The sequence below is a fragment of the Catharus ustulatus genome, chromosome Z (genome assembly GCF_009819885.2).
Source record: "Catharus ustulatus isolate bCatUst1 chromosome Z, bCatUst1.pri.v2, whole genome shotgun sequence".
Taxonomy (NCBI): Eukaryota; Metazoa; Chordata; class Aves; order Passeriformes; family Turdidae; genus Catharus; species Catharus ustulatus.
In genome coordinates, this window is record NC_046262.2 from 9,534,394 (window position 1) to 9,551,052 (window position 16,659).

General features: G+C 53.0%; 2 protein-coding genes across 2 annotated transcripts; one reads left to right on the forward strand and one right to left on the reverse strand.

The window, feature by feature from the left end:
- Positions 1–5,893: 5,893 nt before the first annotated feature.
- LOC117010937 (iporin-like) lies at positions 5,894–9,186 on the reverse strand. The gene is made up of 3 exons (XM_033086058.2): positions 9,159–9,186; positions 8,897–8,989; positions 5,894–7,526 (listed from the first exon to the last, which is right to left on the reverse strand). Exons 1-3 carry the CDS (start codon positions 9,184–9,186, stop codon positions 6,541–6,543), a joined length of 1,107 nt encoding a protein of 368 aa, XP_032941949.2. The 3' UTR covers positions 5,894–6,540.
- A 1,499-nt stretch (positions 9,187–10,685) lies between these two features.
- Positions 10,686–16,376, forward strand: LOC117010936 (receptor-type tyrosine-protein phosphatase U-like). The gene is made up of 9 exons (XM_033086057.1): positions 10,686–10,750; positions 11,146–11,182; positions 11,910–12,007; positions 12,178–12,294; positions 13,426–13,583; positions 13,662–13,797; positions 15,091–15,240; positions 15,403–15,502; positions 16,010–16,376. The coding sequence occupies exons 3-9, from the start codon at positions 11,945–11,947 to the stop codon at positions 16,318–16,320; spliced, it is 1,035 nt and encodes a 344-aa protein (XP_032941948.1). The 5' UTR covers positions 10,686–10,750; positions 11,146–11,182; positions 11,910–11,944; the 3' UTR covers positions 16,321–16,376.
- Positions 16,377–16,659: the final 283 nt, after the last annotated feature.

Here is a 16,659-nt window from a genome sequence, read left to right on the forward strand (position 1 = left end):
TCACCTTGTTACTACCTTGAAAAGGATTGTGATAAAATGGACTTCTGAAAGGCACAGATGATCTTAATTACCTGGTAGGGTGTGCAATGGATGGGAAAGCCAAGGTTTTGGCAGGAGTGTTTGGGTGCTCAGGATTAGGATGAGAGCAGATGCTTGGGCAGGAGGGGACAAGAGCCCTGGAGGCCTTGAGCTCAACTGCTGGGGCACATTGTGCTGTCAAAACTTGGTGGGAGCAGGAATGGCCAAGGGGTGGAAGCACAGCACAGGGGCAGAAAGAGACAGCTGGTGAGGCTGTCTGTGCAGCTGGAGGCTGATGGCACTGGCCACAGCAGCAGACCCAACCACCAGAGGAGGTCCAGGGCAGGAGCTGATGAATTTGTGTTCCCCCAGCCACCTCACTGGACGTGCCTGGCCTGTATCCCAAGTGAAACACACAACTAAGAGAAACAAGCCCTCAAGTCTTCTCTGAGGCTTCACAGCCAGGCTCCAATCCCCTGTGATGGCTCTCCTCTGTCGTGCTCCTCAGCAGGGACTGGTGTTCACACACCTGGGGTCAAGCTCTGCTTTCTGCTGGTTTGTACACCCTGCAACACCTTTATTCAGCAGCATTGAGCAGGCCAGTGCAGGGTGATCCTCTCTGAATGTATTCCTCCCAGCCACCCCCAAAAATTAACCCTGAGCAAATCATGGTAGAATTTTTCTTTTCTTATTTTTCCACCAAGATGGGAGCTACCTGTGGGCAGACACTCCTGCAGTCTTTTACCACTCAGGAACAGTGCAGGAGACTGCCCAGCCACATTCCCCCCTTGGCTCAGAAAATCAATCTCTCTTGTCTATGTTTCACCACTTCCTGCAACAGAGCTGGCAGGGCCAGCCGTCCCCACCTCCATGAATCTGAGAACCCCTTTTATTTCCTTTGCTCAAATATGAAGCTCACCCATAGAGAGTTCACTGTACTCAAACATATTTACCCTGGAAAAAGTGTTCTGGGGCTGCAAGTGCACAGACAGGACCTTGGCATGGCAGCAGGGCACAGCCTGGGAGGTATTTGGGAGGTAGGTGTTTCTGTCTCCGGTCCCTGGGAGGTTTGGGGAGTGCAGGGAAGCAACTGCTACTCTCCCTCCAGCATCAGCAGCAACGCAGAGGTCACCTCTCCCTGTCCCTTTGTGCAGCTGGGCCTTTCAAGACAAAAGTTAAAGAGCTGCAAAAGCAAATAGTGTCAGTAGGAACAGGTTCTTCAGTTTGAGGATCTTTGCAAAAGGAGTAGGAGAATTCCATGAATTAAAAATGACCAAAAAAATCTCATCCACCTCTCCCTTCTGCACCAGTCCCAGCAGAACAATGTCTCTCAGTCCTGCGTTGCCAGTATCTGGCATCTCTGAAAATCCTTCATGGCCCCACATGCAACCTCAAAAGCCATGGACAAAGTGTGGCCCAAGCAGCTGTCAGGAAGCTCTCTAATCTTTACACTTCCTCTTGCTCCACATCACAAAAATTCAGCCTTGGTTGTAACCTGGGCTCTGGTAGGGAGGATGGAGTGGTGTTGCAAGACAGTTCTGCTTTCTCAGAGGGTCCAGTGTCTTCTGGTCATACCAGGCAAGCCGAAAGCCACAGAGACAGCTGCACCCAGCAGGTCTGGCTCAGCTGGAAGGATGGGCAGGCTGGATATCAGTAGGTGTAGGTTAGGAGCTGCATCCTGCTGCAGGGTCCAGGCAAGCTGCAATGCCAGGGCCCAGGCATGCTGCCAGGAGTGTGTCACATTTCACCACAAACCTTGCAGGCACTGGAGCCACATTTTACAGCAAGTGTGTCACCCCAGGGACATCACACCGTTGTGAGGACACACTGTCCTGTTGACCCTACAGATGCTGTGGCAGATCTGGAGTTCTTGAAGTGTTTGTAAAAAGGGCTCCTGGCTGCTTCTACAGGCTGTTCTTTGCTCACTTTTTTTGTTTGCCTTATCAAGAATATATGTCTTATCAGTCTGATACTATATTTGTCCTCTAGGTATGACTTGTCTTTGAAGGACAAAAATTCTCTGTTTTGAATAACCTCTGGCCCTGATAGTTATTCCTGCTGCTTCACCACTACCTTTTGATACCAGGAGTTCTGAAGGGCTGCCTTAACTCTTTGAAGGATTGCTGGACATTGTGACCATGCTGCTTTAGCTACTTCCTCATTTCCACGTATTTCCCCTTTTTGATGCTGATTAAGATATCCCTGGACTTTCCAGTCTTTGGTGATTATGCAATGTCGTGGAAACAAAGCATGCTGTGACTGTCACCTGCAGGTAGCCCTTTCCTGGGAACATGCTTGGCCATACTTCCCGCACAGAGCTCAGTTCCCCATCTTCCTGCCAGTTTTGTGGTGCATGTGGAAAGCCATACACTGATGCTTTGCTTGTCCCTGCCTGGTATTGCAAACCAGTCACAGAAGTGCTTGAAGTCCAGTAGCAGTAGCACTATGAAGGGGCACCCTGCGCTTTTCTTTCATTTGGGGTTTCTGTTCCCAAAGGTGTATCCATGGTGCAAAGAGGTCTGCATCCCCCCACTGAAGCAGGGACCATCACTGGGGCATACCTTGGAGAATCACAGGATCACTGAATCAGCTGACTTGGAAAGGGCCCACATGGATTATTGAGTCCAAATTTTTGCCATGCACAGGACTTCCCTAAGAGTCACACTGTGGGCCTGAGAGCAGTATCCAAACTTCTTGAGCTCTGTCTGGCTTGGTGGCGTGCCCACTTCTCTGGGGAGCCTGTTCCAGTGCCCAAACAGCCTCTGAGTAAAGAACCTTTTCCTAACATCCAGCCTAAATCTCCCTGGACACAACTTCAGTCCACTCCCTCAGGTCCTGTCACTGGTCCCTACAGAGAAGAAACCAGCATCTGAAAGGCCTTCTGCCTGCAGCTGGAAGTCAGTGCTTGCACCCACACATGCTCCTCTCCTGGATGATGCTCTCCAGGAGTGGCATCTGGCTTGCCAGTCCCCCCCTGGCATGGAACACACGAAGCTGCTGGTGCCAGACTGGCCCCGTGGGCATCCCAGCCAGGGGAAATGGGCCCTGGGCTGTTGTCCTGGTTCAGGACAAATTTAGGGAGAAAGTCTTTGAATGGGCTCTCATTAGGAAGCAGATTTAAGTAGTCTTTCCTCTAACTGGTTCAGGGAAATACTTCTTCAGAGAGAAGTGGGAAAAAAATTATTTAACAGGTAAAGCACTTCCCAGCACAAAATGAACAATATTGAATAGTAAAACCTCTCACTGCTCCGAAGAGATGACAAAATTCAGAAGAGGCCCTTCCATGGGTTGCAGCCCGGCTCACTCAGGCTGTTCTCAGTCCCTCTGGTGCTGGGAAATGCCGCGGCCCAGGCCAGGCCTGGTGAGCCACAGGTGTGAGATCCCGGTTCTCCTCTGGGATTTCAGTCCAGAGCAGGTTTGAGCAACTCCAGGAAAAAGGAAAGAAAACAGTCAGGGAACTTCTTTGCCTAGCTAGCCAGAAACTAAGCAAAAGCAAAGGAGAGCTCTCTCCTGGAGTCCACTGCAGACAGCACAGTCTGTGTGAAGGATGCAGGCGAGCAAGGGCAGTCTCTGGTAACAAACTCTGCACCTCTTTTCTCCCCCTTTGCTCCTGGAACCCCTCTTAAAGCAGCAGAACTCAGTACTCAACACAAACAGAACAGACGACTGGGGATACAAGCATCATGAAGTCACCCCAAGAGAGCTGTGAAAGGCGCTCATGGGCAGTGCTGCCACTGAAGTTCACTCAGAGGAGCCGTGTGGGTTCCAGCGTACAGCTGGAGGCACTGAGGCACAGAGGGAGCCAGCGAGGGGCCCGGGGCAGGGAGTCAGTATGGCAGGAGCCAATTTCAGTGCCAAGCCCCAGGATGGTGCCGCAAGAGCAGCACTGTCCTTCCTGCAGCTGAGGGGAGCCAGGCTGTGCCCAGTGTCAGCCCGGCCCCAGCACCCCCAGCCTGCTGCCACAGGTGGGGTCTCACTGAGCAGGGACCTGGCAAGTGGCTCCTGTGACGCTGGGCTGGCACAGAGGCAGTGCCCAGGCCTGTGCCCAGGCCAGGCTGCAGCTGGGCTGGCCCAAAACCTGATGTTCAGCTGCTTTGAGCTCACATGCAGCTCCCAGGGGTTAATATGAGCTTCTGCACAGCTTTATGACCCCAAACTAGTGGCCACAAATACGCCAGAGTCACCTGCATACCCATCCCCAGCCTGGCAGTCCCTGCCCATCATGGCACAGCTGCTGAATGGAAATTTGAGGGATTTCAAATGTTCAAGGATGTGGCCGAACTGGATGGGCCTTTGAGTGACTTGGTCTGGTGAGTGGCATCTCTGCCCAGAGTAGCCAGGGTGGAACTAGATGATTTTTAATGTCCCTTCCAACCCAAACCATCCTCTGATTCTACGTATTGTGTGTGTGTTACTGCCCAGTGCACACTTCCAGTCTGAGCATGGGATCTGGCTGCCAGGAGGGGGATAGGAGGGAAAGGCATTCCAGTCTCTATTCCAATAAGGATCATTTTCCATTGGACACATGCATTCCAGAGTTCCTTCAGCACTGACACCCAGGGTCCATGGTCAGTGCCTTTGTCCTGAACATGAGCCAGCTCCTGACCACCTGGGCAGAGAATGTCCAAGGGGACCTGCCAGGACCCCCCAGCACTTGACACCAGCAGGTCCCCTCCTCTCAGCTGGCACATGTCCCTCAGATTGTCATGCCCATGTGGACTCCCATGGCACCCTAAATCTACCCCAGCCCTGCTGTCACCCCATGACTTTACTCCTGCCAGCACTGGGTCCAATAGTCACATGGGTCATCGTCCACAGCTTCCGTACCATGCAGAGCAGATTCCTGCACCATCAATCTGGGCTCCTTTTTGCTTCCCATATGATGAATCTCTGCTCCCAGGGTTCACCTACAGAGCCCAGCACTTCTTTGCTAAGACCTGCTTTGAGATCTGAAAGGAAGTTAGGAACAACTTCGCTGAGCAGCAGCTCAGAGACATCTGCAAGCAGCAGGAGAGGAGGACACTGCTGCTGCTCAGGTGTATGAGACAGGCAGGACTGACTGCATCTCGGTGCTGGTGCAGAGCTGCCCCTGTCCTGGCCCTGCACATCAAGACATATGAGGGGCCTGGACCAGCAGTGTCCCCAGAGAGCAGGAGCCTCCATGATGAGTATCTACAGACACCCAGTGTCTCTTCTTCCTGCTCAGCATGACCCTGACAGAGCTCATAGGCCCATGTCCCCATCAGGATCCTACAGCTGACCCTCCAGGACCAGGCCACCAGCAGGGCCACCCAGTCACAGCTCCAGTACTGTCCCACACTATCCCAATATCCCATACACATTGCTGTGTGCTTCCAGCCTTGCAGGATTCATGGGCTACGTGCCCCATGTCCATCTCGTTGTTGGCACAGGCTATGTGATAACCACCAACGTGGATCTGCTTGACCTTAGCAAGAGGAGGCCAAAGAAGACTTCATCAACTGCAAGTTCCATGGCAGCAATCCCCATTCTAGCCTCTGACACCTTAACCCCACTGTGCCTCCCCTGCATCCATGGCTACCACTTGGGCAAGCACCCAGGGAGCTGTTCAGTGTCAGTCCCCACAGCACAGGCAGCTGGAAATCCCCTTTCCTGCCCCAGGGCTGACTCAGCACCCTGGGAGAACTGTTTGCCAGCACATGGTCCCCTTCCTTGTTTTGGGGCAGCCAGTGCATACAGGGAGAGCAGCCTGGCTCCATGGAACTTGTAAACAGTCCTGACCATTGCTTCCTCTGAGAACTTAATCAAAGCACCTGAGGTACAGGCCCTATCTGGCTCTGGATGGGGAAGCTCTGGCTCCAGGGGTGTTTCACGCCCCATGCTAGCCCAAACTGTCTGGGCCACCAGCTGGAACACGGACTTGTCCAAGCTCAGCCAGTCAGAGGGTAACCTGGAAGCAGGAGACAGAAGAAGTCAGTGGCAGGAAAGTGCACGCAAGGAAACAGAGCAGCTGCTCCCATCAAGGTCACACCTTAGAGGTTTGGCTTCATGCACAAAGGGCACTGCTGGGCAGTGGGCCAGGTCTCCAGGTGGGGAGGGCTCAGATGTAACACCACAACCTGGACTGGGAAGGACATTTTCAGTGGTCATTTCCAGGAGCAGTGAGGGTGCGTAGAGGGAGAGGCAGTGCAGAGAGGTCTCAGCTACTGGGGGCAACTTCAGCCTCCCCAGATCTGTTGTAAGCAACAGCGATGGCTCTATGCTCTGTTCTCAACATGTGGTTTTGAGAGGGATGAGGTGGTGATGGGGCCATGTCGCAGGGTTTAGATACCAAGGCAGTGGTAGAGCTCAGGCAGAAGAGCCTATGAGATGGACTGAGCAAGGGTATGGGAGGAATTAAGGCAGGCTGGCAGGACTGAGCAGGGTTCCAGACCCTTGATGTACCACACTGGTGTAGCCCAGCAGTCAGTTCTTGGCCTGACTTCCACCTGTACTGCCACACTCAAGGTTAACCATTGCTTCTCACCCAAACCACCCCTGCCCTTACCTGTTTGGTTGCCTGGGCTCCTTCTGTACCTTCCTGGACCCAAACAAGTGTCCCCACTTGATGGGCTGGCTGCCCTCTGATGCACTGGTGCTGCTATCCTCTTGAGGGGCTGCTGCTGCTGCTGCTGCTCCCACTCTTTGCTGAGCCTCCTTCTCCTTGCTGCGCTTTAGCTCTGTAAGCACAGAGTCTGGGGGGCTGCCCATCCAGAAGGGCCAGCTCCGTTCCTTCCCCTCTTCACCAACCACAACCTGCTGGGGCTTTTCCAAGGGCTCTTCCACGGCTTCAGGACTCGGCTTGCTGACCACCTTGGGCCTCTCCTCCAAGGTGCCCTCAGCAATGGGACAAGCCTCTGCATCCTCCACCACCCCTTCTCGGGGAGGTGGTGCCTTGTGGGTCTGCACTGACCTGGGCGCAGGATTCAAAGCCGCCTTCTTCTTCTCAGAGCGGATGAACTTGGAGCCTTCGGCTGAGCTCTCAATGTAAATCTGAGAGGTCTGCATGAGCTGGTACCACCAGCCTGCCTGCTTGTCCTTCTTCCCCTCCCATGTGCTCTCTCGCATCTTGCTCTGCTCTTCCTCCCTGTCACCTTCTCCGCAGGAGGCCCCCACTCCCTTGACCCTCTTCCCGCTCCCAGCTTGCTGTGGGCTGTGGCCTGGTGAGATGTCACCATTCCTGGCACCCCCTTGGCATGGTTCAGGGGCAGTGCTGCAGCCATCAGGATCCTCACTGCTGCCCCGGGTCCGCATCAGCTGCAGGGTGGAGTGCACGGAAAGCAGCAGGTCCTGCTTCACACGCAGCAGCTCCTTCTGCTGCTGCTGCTCTTTGCCCATCTGCATCAGGTGGTGCTCAAACAGGAGGTCTAGGTTGAAGGGCAGCAGGGAGAGAGGCTGGAGCAGGAGCAGGAGCTCCTCAAAAAGAGGCTGGCACACACTGTGAGACAGGCACAAGAAGCCCACTGGCTGGTAGTGTGCCAGGATGATGTCTGTAAGAAAACAGACATAAATTAGAAGAAACACTCTTGCCTCCATTGCCAAGCCACCACAAAGCTGCTGGAGCTGTGAGGAAAGGACACCAACACCACTTCTTGGTCACAGTGTGAGGCTCAGGCCTGGTTCAGGGAGCACCAGACACTCAAAGCACCTCTCAAAGCAAACTGGCCCAGACGGAGCTTTGCAGTTGTACCTGCAGCCAGGACTCGCCTGGCAGACTATAAACCCAGATGACCTCTGCCACCAAATATCATGGAAGTAGGATGGGAATAAAGGGCACCAAAGCACTGGCACATGTGAAAATCCTATTCTTCAACTTCTGGAGGTGAACAAGGAGCTGCAGATATGGCCAGCAGCAGTCCCCTGCAGACAGAGGTGTCAGGCAGAGCTGATTTCAGTCTTTCCAGGAATCTGTACTATGGGCCTTAGCAGAGAATAAATTAGCATTTCTATCTCTAGCACTAATTGTTCACTTGCTTTGACCACATCTGCACTACCCCTCTGTCCTGCTCTATTATCAGGTCTCACTACCAGGGAGAGAGCTGGGAATGGGATTTGTGGCCCAAGCCCAGCAAGGTAACAAATGCATACCACAGACAGGACTTGCACCTTATCTCCAACCCTTCCACTTAGCTCTCATCACCCTGACAGCCCCAACTTTTGCTCACACTTCCAGCTCTTAACGATGGCTTGGAATAGGTTGTCTCTTGTTTTGGAGAGCCAGGATAAGCATAGACCCTATTCTATTCTATTCTATTCTATTCTATTCTATTCTATTCTATTCTATTCTATTCTATTCTATTCTATTCTATTCTATTCTATTCTATTCTATTCTATTCTATTCTATTCTATTCTATTCTATTCTATTCTATTCCATTCCATTCCATTCCATTCCATTCCATTCCATTCCACTATAAAACACATACATTTGGTAAAATCTTCTTTTTGTATGTCAGGTGTTCTTTTCCATGTCTTCCTATTTTCCATGCCTGAAAAGTTTCAGGTAAGTGTGCACACCTCCAAGCATACAAAACTCTCGGGCACTAGGCAGGGAACACAGAAATTTGGGCAAGCTTAGGTCTGATCTCCTGCAGGTAGATTGAGGGATCTGTAATGATAGCCTTGGGTACCAGCTGCAGGCAGGAAGGAGAATGGAAATCCAGGTTCAGGTGGAAGGAGCTGCATGGTGCTTGGACTTCCACCTGGGATTTCCCTGCTACACTGAGACTGTGTACAGCTTAGTCCTTCATCTCAGGGCAGAGAAGAGCAGCCCACGCTGAGAGAGCAACAAGAACACCACATTTCCATCCCATGCTCTGTTTGTGTGCAGAGTTTGGCTCCCACACAGCCTTCAGGCTCTTACCTTCATGGTTGTAAAGGTGGTTGAACCAGAACTCCAGGGACCGGATACTGCAGGGATGGAAAATGATCAGGGTAAGAAAGAAACAGTGGAAACCTGTTCACCCCTTGCATCCTTGCTGTTGTGCCGCAAGAAGCATGGCTGGAAAAGGGCATTTACAAAGCATGAACTTGTGAACCTCAGGGAGAGGATGGTGGCTCAGCCCCATCAGCATGCCCTGAACACAGACACCCAGCCTGACACCAAACATCAAACACAGCTTTACATGTGCAGCTGTAACCCTGAACAACCATGTTTGCAGCGAGATTCCTCGCTGTTCTGCTCCTGTGTCCTGGATACAACTTTGTTTTGCTGTGAAGAGGCTGCTGTGGAAGAGGCAAATGGTCTACAAAACTAAGACCAGTGCTGGTGGCTCAGCCCTTTATGCCAGTATCCTGTGCCAATGGGGGTGAGCAGGGTCACGCTGGGTGGGGAGAGCAGGGCAGAGCTTGTTCCTGCTTGGGGGAGTTCTACAGCATCTGGACATCTTGGGAATTCTGTTGCCACTGCCAGAGTTCTTGCTGACCACCAGAGAGGAGCAGGGAAACACCATCCTAGCAGTCAGTGCTTATCCCTTCACCCACAAAAACATCACTGCCTTCCTCTGTTAAACACACCAGAGTATGCACATACTCCTTATCCCAAGTAGAAGAGCGACTCCGGAGTTTTGGACCAGGGCAATTTCTCCTTCAGAGCCTCATGTCTTGGGATCCACTGCAGCTCCAGGAAACAGTGGTTTAAAGAGGAATTTCCAAGAGTAATTAATGCGTATATTATGTCTAATCTCTCAAGAAACTGGACCCACAGAGTTTTCTCACCTCATAATTTGGGGCTATAACAGACTGACCCTGTTCTTCAATTGCTACAGCCACTCATTCTCAGTGCTGGCCTGGAAGGAGCTCCCTGAGGCTTGCAGCTTCCTCCTTCCCTTGCCCACTTCTGGTTTGGAGAAGTCCTGGCTGCTGCAATGCCGTCTCTGTCCCAGCTGTAGAGTTCCAGGGCTGGCCAGCTTAGCACCAGTTGGATGCTGAAGTCCTGTCCTTGTGGTCTCTGCAGATGTATGCAAACCAAACACACAAATCCTGGTGGAGGAACTGCTGGAGGCTCTGAAGATGTTTAAGAGGGAAGAAATAGAGGCAGAGCAGACAGATGATGAATCAGTCGACAGGCATAATGCTGGGCTTCTTAGAGAATATCAGGTCTGGTTTAGCTTTGCTTTTCCACCTGGCTGAACTGCCCACCCCTCAACCCTTCCCGGGGTGTGTGGTGCACTAAGCCATGGCCAGCCCCAGAATGCATCCCAATGCTGATGTATTCTGGCTTGTTTAGCTCCTCTGCTGGTTCTGCTCTTCAAATCTTCCTGCAAATTTAATCAAACATTGTATTCCTGTTCCTGATGCTAGTCATTGCTAAATACTTCCTCCCTACAGAGGAAGGTATTTGTGGGAAAGCGGAAGGTGTGACTCAATATCTTTCAAAATGTAAAGTTCCTCAGGGCCCCACATGGTGTATACATTTGGTTATTTCATAATCTTCCCTAAAACTCTATTGCACTTCCTGCTGTGTCATGTCACCCCTTGTCTCATCAGCTGTTCTTTAACCCTGAGCATGTCCTGAGGCATGGGGTGCTGCCCCATGGAGACAGGAGACAACAGACAATCATAGACTTTAATAAATTACACCTTCCCCCTTAATCAGTCTCTTTGTTACTGCTCTAAAGCATCAATGCACTTCCCTTCTCTTTCAGATGATCACTGCCGTGTGGTGCTGCAGCCCTCTGACTCTGGGAATGGCTACATCAATGCCAGTTATGTGGATGTAGGTAGTGAGGAATTGTCACCCTGGGAAGGATAGGAAGGGTGCCTGGCTGTGCGGGCTGAGGACAGTCCTGCTCACATGGGGGCCCTGAGGTCTGGCACTTTTTGCTCTTAAGCTGGCAGGTCTTGGGATGTCACTTCCCCTGAATCCTCTCTGAGCTGCCTGGGGTACTCTGGGTTTGTGTGCAGCTCTCAACTCTAGTAAAAAGGGACCCATGTGAGGGGACAGGAGCTGAGATGCAGCCCCTGGCTACCTGCTGTCTGTGCTGGCCAGGAGAGGTGCTGTGGGGCACACTGTGCTGAGAGTTCTGGTGCCTGGGGGATGGATCCGTTATTTCATTCCCTCTTAAACATTTAACTCATGTGATCAGAGCTGTTTTAATCTCTCCCCTGCAGACCTACCGAAGTCCTCGCTTCTTCATTGCAGCTCAAGGTAGGTGCTCCCAAACCTCATCCTTGGGAGATGCCATTCACTGTCCTGAGCAATCTGGGAAATGGGGAACAGGCATAGCAGCCAGGGAGCTGTGAATGGCTCACTCCAAGTCCCTGTGTCTCCAGGGTCTTTGTCCTGAACAGTTGTTACAGCTGCTGCAGGGCACAGAAGATCTCAGTGGTAGCTTGGCAGCAGATGGAGCTGGTGCCTGCACTGCCCAGTGTGAGGACATGGTCCTACCACTCACAAGCCAAGTTTGTTCCCTTTGGCAGCTGGTATGACAGGCACGATCCTGCAAATGCCTGGCATGTCTGCACCCAGTGCATGTGGATACAGTCTCCTCCCAATACTGCCAAGCCTGGATGGGTTTGCCTGCTCTGTGCAGCATGCAACGAGGAGGTCTTGGCTTTTTGTAGGGCTGCAGAAATGCTCTTTGGAAAATAGTGCCCCAAACGTGGGAGCAGCTCACAAGGGACTGCATGCAGGAGCCCCTAAAGCAGAGAGAATCCCTGACATGTGCTGAGCTCATCTTCTCTCCCTTCTCCTTGTCCTAATTTCTAACATGGTGATGAAGCTGATGTGGCCAGCACCCTGTCAGGGCTGATGTCCGCTGGCTGTGTCTCTGTGTCTGGACAGAGGAAAGCCTGGGAATGTCCAAATTGTGCCTGGGAATACAGCCCCTGGCTTGGACACTGGCATAGGGCTCTCCTCTTCCTTCCTTCCCCAGGCCCCTTGGCTGGGACAGTGGTGGATTTCTGGCACATGGTCTGGCAGGAGAAGACCTCAGTCATTGTGATGCTGACGGGCTTAGTGGAGCAGAACAAGGTAGGGAAAACCTCTCAGGCCATGCTCAGCTTGGGCATTGCCAGAGCCCAGACTTCCACACCTGCTGCACTCCCAGTGCAGCTCTCAGTGGGGCAGGGAGCAGCTCTGCAGCCCTGCACTGCCCTCCTTGTGAGTTTGCCTGTGCCCAGAGGTCCCACTGCTGTTGGCAGATCAAGTGTGAGCAGTACTGGCCAGAGCAGGAGCAGGTCTACGGCGACTTCACCGTGACACTCAACAACACCTGGACCACCACAGGCCTTGTCAAACGCATCTTCTGCCTGCAGAAGGTAAGGCTGGCATGGAGCTGAGGTGGGAATGCAGGATGTGTTCCAGCAGCTGGTGGGAGCTGTCAGACATGGAATCTGTGGGGAGCCCTGCCTGGTCTCCAGCACAAGAAGGTCTGGTGTTAGCACGTTGCTATAAATGGAATCCATGCCAGAGCATCAATCCCAGGTTTCTGTGCCAGACAAAGGCAGTCAGTGAGCTCCAGTGGTCACCCCAGATGAGCATGGAATGATGGTGCACGTGGGAATATTGTTGATTCTTGAGGGCTTGGGTGAGGTGATTACAAAGGGTATAAACACAGATAAAGGATATAAAAGCAGATAAAGGGTACAAAATGGAATCTCTACACATCCAGGATGATGGGACAGGTGTCTGCCTGTCACCTGAATCAATCTACAGAAGGTCCATAGTGATGCTCCTTGGTCACTTATAGTCCTAAATTTGGGCAGTAGTTTATGGTTTAAGATAACCTACATGAAGTCATTTCCCACGATGTGTGCTCCTTCTGAAGTGACACCTCAGATAAAGGGCAGAAACTGAAGGAGCTGCATGGAGGAAAACAGGTCTGATATAAAGAAGTTGCAGTTACGCATATTTCTGTCCTTTCTTGTCTTGCTCAGAGCAATGTGTAGCTGAAAGGTAAAGCTCCGAGAGCACCTGCTGGTAAGATGTAGCATTAGTTCATGCCAAATGAATGTGATATTTAGGGAAAATCACAATGGGCTGGTAACAAGTGCCTACATTCACATTAGTGTAGTAACAGCCTTAGGGTGTATCTTTTCTGGGCAAGCCAGGCCTTTTTGATGACTATGGAAATACCCTAAGCTGTGATTTTTATCATTTTCCTCTGGGCACCAGCTGCCTTTCCTGCTTTGTGTTCACTGTTCACAGCACGGTGAAGCAGAGAACAAAATTAACTGTATTGCTGTGTGATGGATGGATCTGCCCTTTACTGTCTGAGGAGCTACAGTGGTGCAGTCCTTACGGTGTGGGTGCTGGAGGAGCACTCCGTGCTGGTGCCCCTCTGAAGTGGTTTTCTCCTCTGCTCCCACCTTGTTGGCATGCAGCCACTTCACACAGGTTTCCTGGTCGCTTCCATCTCCCTGTTGGCAGCCACGTGTCCCTTTTTGCAGGCGGGCTGTGCTCTCCCAAGAGCAGTGGAGCAGTTTCACTACCTGCTGTGGCCGGACCACGGGGTGCCCAGGAACGCGTCGCAGCTGCTGTGCTTGGTGGAGGTGGTGAACAAGAGGGTGTTGGAAGCACCTGCTGGACCCGTGCTGGTGCACTGCAGGTGCCGGGCTGGGGCTGGTTGGGTGCTGGGGCAGGGCCGGCAGGGCCAGCACTGACCCGCAGTTTTCTGTGTCCTCAGTGCCGGGATCGGGCGCACGGGCACCTTCATCGCCCTGGACTTCCTCCTGAAGATGGGCAAGGCTGAGGGGAAGGTGGATGTGTTTCACTGCGTGCAGCAGCTGCGGGAGCAGCGGGTCGGCATGGTGCAGACCAAGGTGGGGAGACGTGTTTGTTTCTTGCACACCTCGGGCTGCAGATCCAATTCCCACCTGTGAGAGTCAACACAGGCACGTGGCCAGAACACCCACCATCCAACCACGGCTGAAATGCCAAGAGTAAATTTATTTCATTACCTCACTAGCTGGAGGATCCCAGGGGGTAACACATAAGTGGGAACACAAGCACCATCAGGCTCAGTCCATCCTGGGGAACAGTGGGTCTGCTCTTTTCACCCATTTAACAAAGGCCTGTGCACATGTAGTTTACCAGCCGGGCTGTGATCTCCTCTGTGTTTTTATGATCCCTGGTTTTTGATCTCTCCCAACACAAGGAGCTCAACCATGTCCATGACAGTTGCCTCCAGGTCTCTGTAAACTCCTACGTTCTCTCTACACAGGTTCTACTCTCAAAGCAGACAGAGGATAAACAGCAGTAAGCTGTTTATACACAATAGGTTATATACTCATTGTGCACATCTCACACTGTCATTTTCCAGACCTTGGTATTCCCAGCTGTAAGGCCACTTGACAGAATCCACCATGGTCCTTCTGAATGAAAAACCATTCTTCTGCTTTTAACCCGTTGCTGTCAACACCACCCTTCCCTGAGACACGTGGCATGCAAAGCTGCATTAGCCATGGTGTTCATGATCTTGCCTCAAGGACTAGGGCTACCAGGTGATGGGGACTGAAGGATCTTCTTTCAATGCTGTCTCCAAACCTAGTTGGAATCTGTGTTTCCCTGACACTGTCTGAGGTATCCACAGCATTTGTATGCATCGGTCACCCTGACACCCTGATACAGAAGGGCTTTCCTGCAGGCAAGGATAACAAATGAGATTCCACCTGTCCCTGAAGCTTTCAGGATGTCTGCCCTCCTTGCATCTCCTGGGGGCAGCAGTCTCCTGGCCTAGGAACGGAGCCCCCATGATCTGCTTAGTGCTGGGTTCCTCTGGAGAAAACTCGGTTGGGCTTGACCAAACAGCTGCTTGTACAAGGCCTAATTAGCTCACAGGTTTTCTGTGCTGCCTTCTCCAGAATAGGGGCCTGGTCTGACAGGAGGCATTAAACCTCAGGAAAATGATCTTCTCTGGGTTTCTGGAGCTGCTGTCCCAAAGCAGGGCTGCCTGCAGGGAGGAGTGACAGGGATGCTCAGGGATCCACAGCAGGAAGGTGAAGGAGGAACCTGGCTCACTTCTGGCACAGTTGCATGACAGCTGGTGATCTGGAGTTCCAGGGCTCCCCCTGGACTGGCTCCAGACTGTGCAGCTGACGTGTGTCCTCACACAGGAGCAGTACAGCTTCCTGTACGAGGCACTTCTCGAAGGCTTGCTCTGCGGCAACACTGCGGTCCCAGTGGAGAGCATCACCCCCCTTGTCCACTCCCTTCGAGAAGATGAGACCACAGGCCACCGCAGAGTCCTAGAGAAGGAGTTCAAGGTACCACCAGGAGACTGACGCTGTGAGGGCTCATCTGTGATGCCAGTCCCCTCACTGCTCCGTCCCCAGCAGTGGGATGGAGATGGGGATCCTTTCTCAGTAGTGGCCCAATAAGGTGAGATGCTGGCAGGCAGGACTGACTTGGGTGAATCATCTCTACAGGCCCTGCAGAGATTTTCTGAGTTGTTCCAGCTCCTGCCGTGCAGAGAAGCAGAGAACCCCAGAAACCAACCCAAGAACCGCAAGCCGGGGATCCTACCAGGTACCACTGTCAGGGCGGGGTGGCCTCTTGCTCTAAAACCCAGTGCCTGACAGCAGCTTGGAGGGAACAATGCTTTCCTGCTGCTTCCCTCCCCAGCACATGACAGGGACAGGTTCTGCTCAAAGTCCAGTCATTGTTTTCTGGTTAGTAGATAATAAATACAGATTAGGCTGATTCCTTCTGAGCCTGTTGGAGATACATGAGGTACACGTGGGATAAATATGTCCCTGGTCTAAACTTTGCCAGGGGAGAAGCTCAGATGAGGCCCATCAGGGAGCAGTGAGGAGGGTGGATCTGCTGTGCTCCCAACCATGGGGTTTTGGACATCCCACATCAGGGTGCCCTGAGCAGTCACAGCCACGGATGCGGTGGTGCCCGTCCATTCAGTCCTCTCCACCCATGCTGCAGGGAGCTTTGTTGACTGTAGCTGTTGCAGGGAAAGTGCCCTGCCTGTCTGCAGGTAGAGAATGCCTGATCGTCTCCCTCTCACTGCTCCTTGCCCTGCAGCGGATTCCTGCCGGCCCATCCTGATGTCCTCGGTGAACGCAGACGGCTCTCCAGCCTACATCAACGCCGTGTTCGCCAGCGTAAGGCTCCGGCCGCCGCCGGACGGGAGCGGCTCCGGGCAGCGGGGACCCTCCTGCGCTGCCCTGCTCACGGCCAGGCAGAGCATCCCGCCCGGGCTGAGGTGTCGCAGCCCTGGGGCTCCTGGCAGTGGCTGCTGGCCCTGCTGCCAGGAGATGGCCCCCGCGATCGGCGGAGCCCTGCCTGTGCCGGCAGCGCAGCAGCGTGTGCCGGACACAGCCCGTGGGAGCTGAGCCCGGGCTGAGCAGCTGAGGGGGCAGCGGGGAGAAAACCTGAGCTGCTCTGGGCAGGGCTGGGGTGGGCCGTGTCTTCTCCATCCCAGCAGGGCGGCAGGGAGCCGTTCCCGCTGTGGGAAGGGCTCTCGGCCCCTGTAGGGGAGAGTCGTGCACATGCAGAGCCGTGTGTTTTGCAGACGTACACCGAGGAGGAGAGAATCATCATCACCCAGCTGCCTTTCCCCACCACGCTGGTGGATTTCTGGGCTCTGGTCTGGGATTACACCTGCACATCAGTAGTTGTGCTGAATCAACTCCAGGAGCTGGACAAGGTTAGCAGCCCAAGCACAGCTCTCC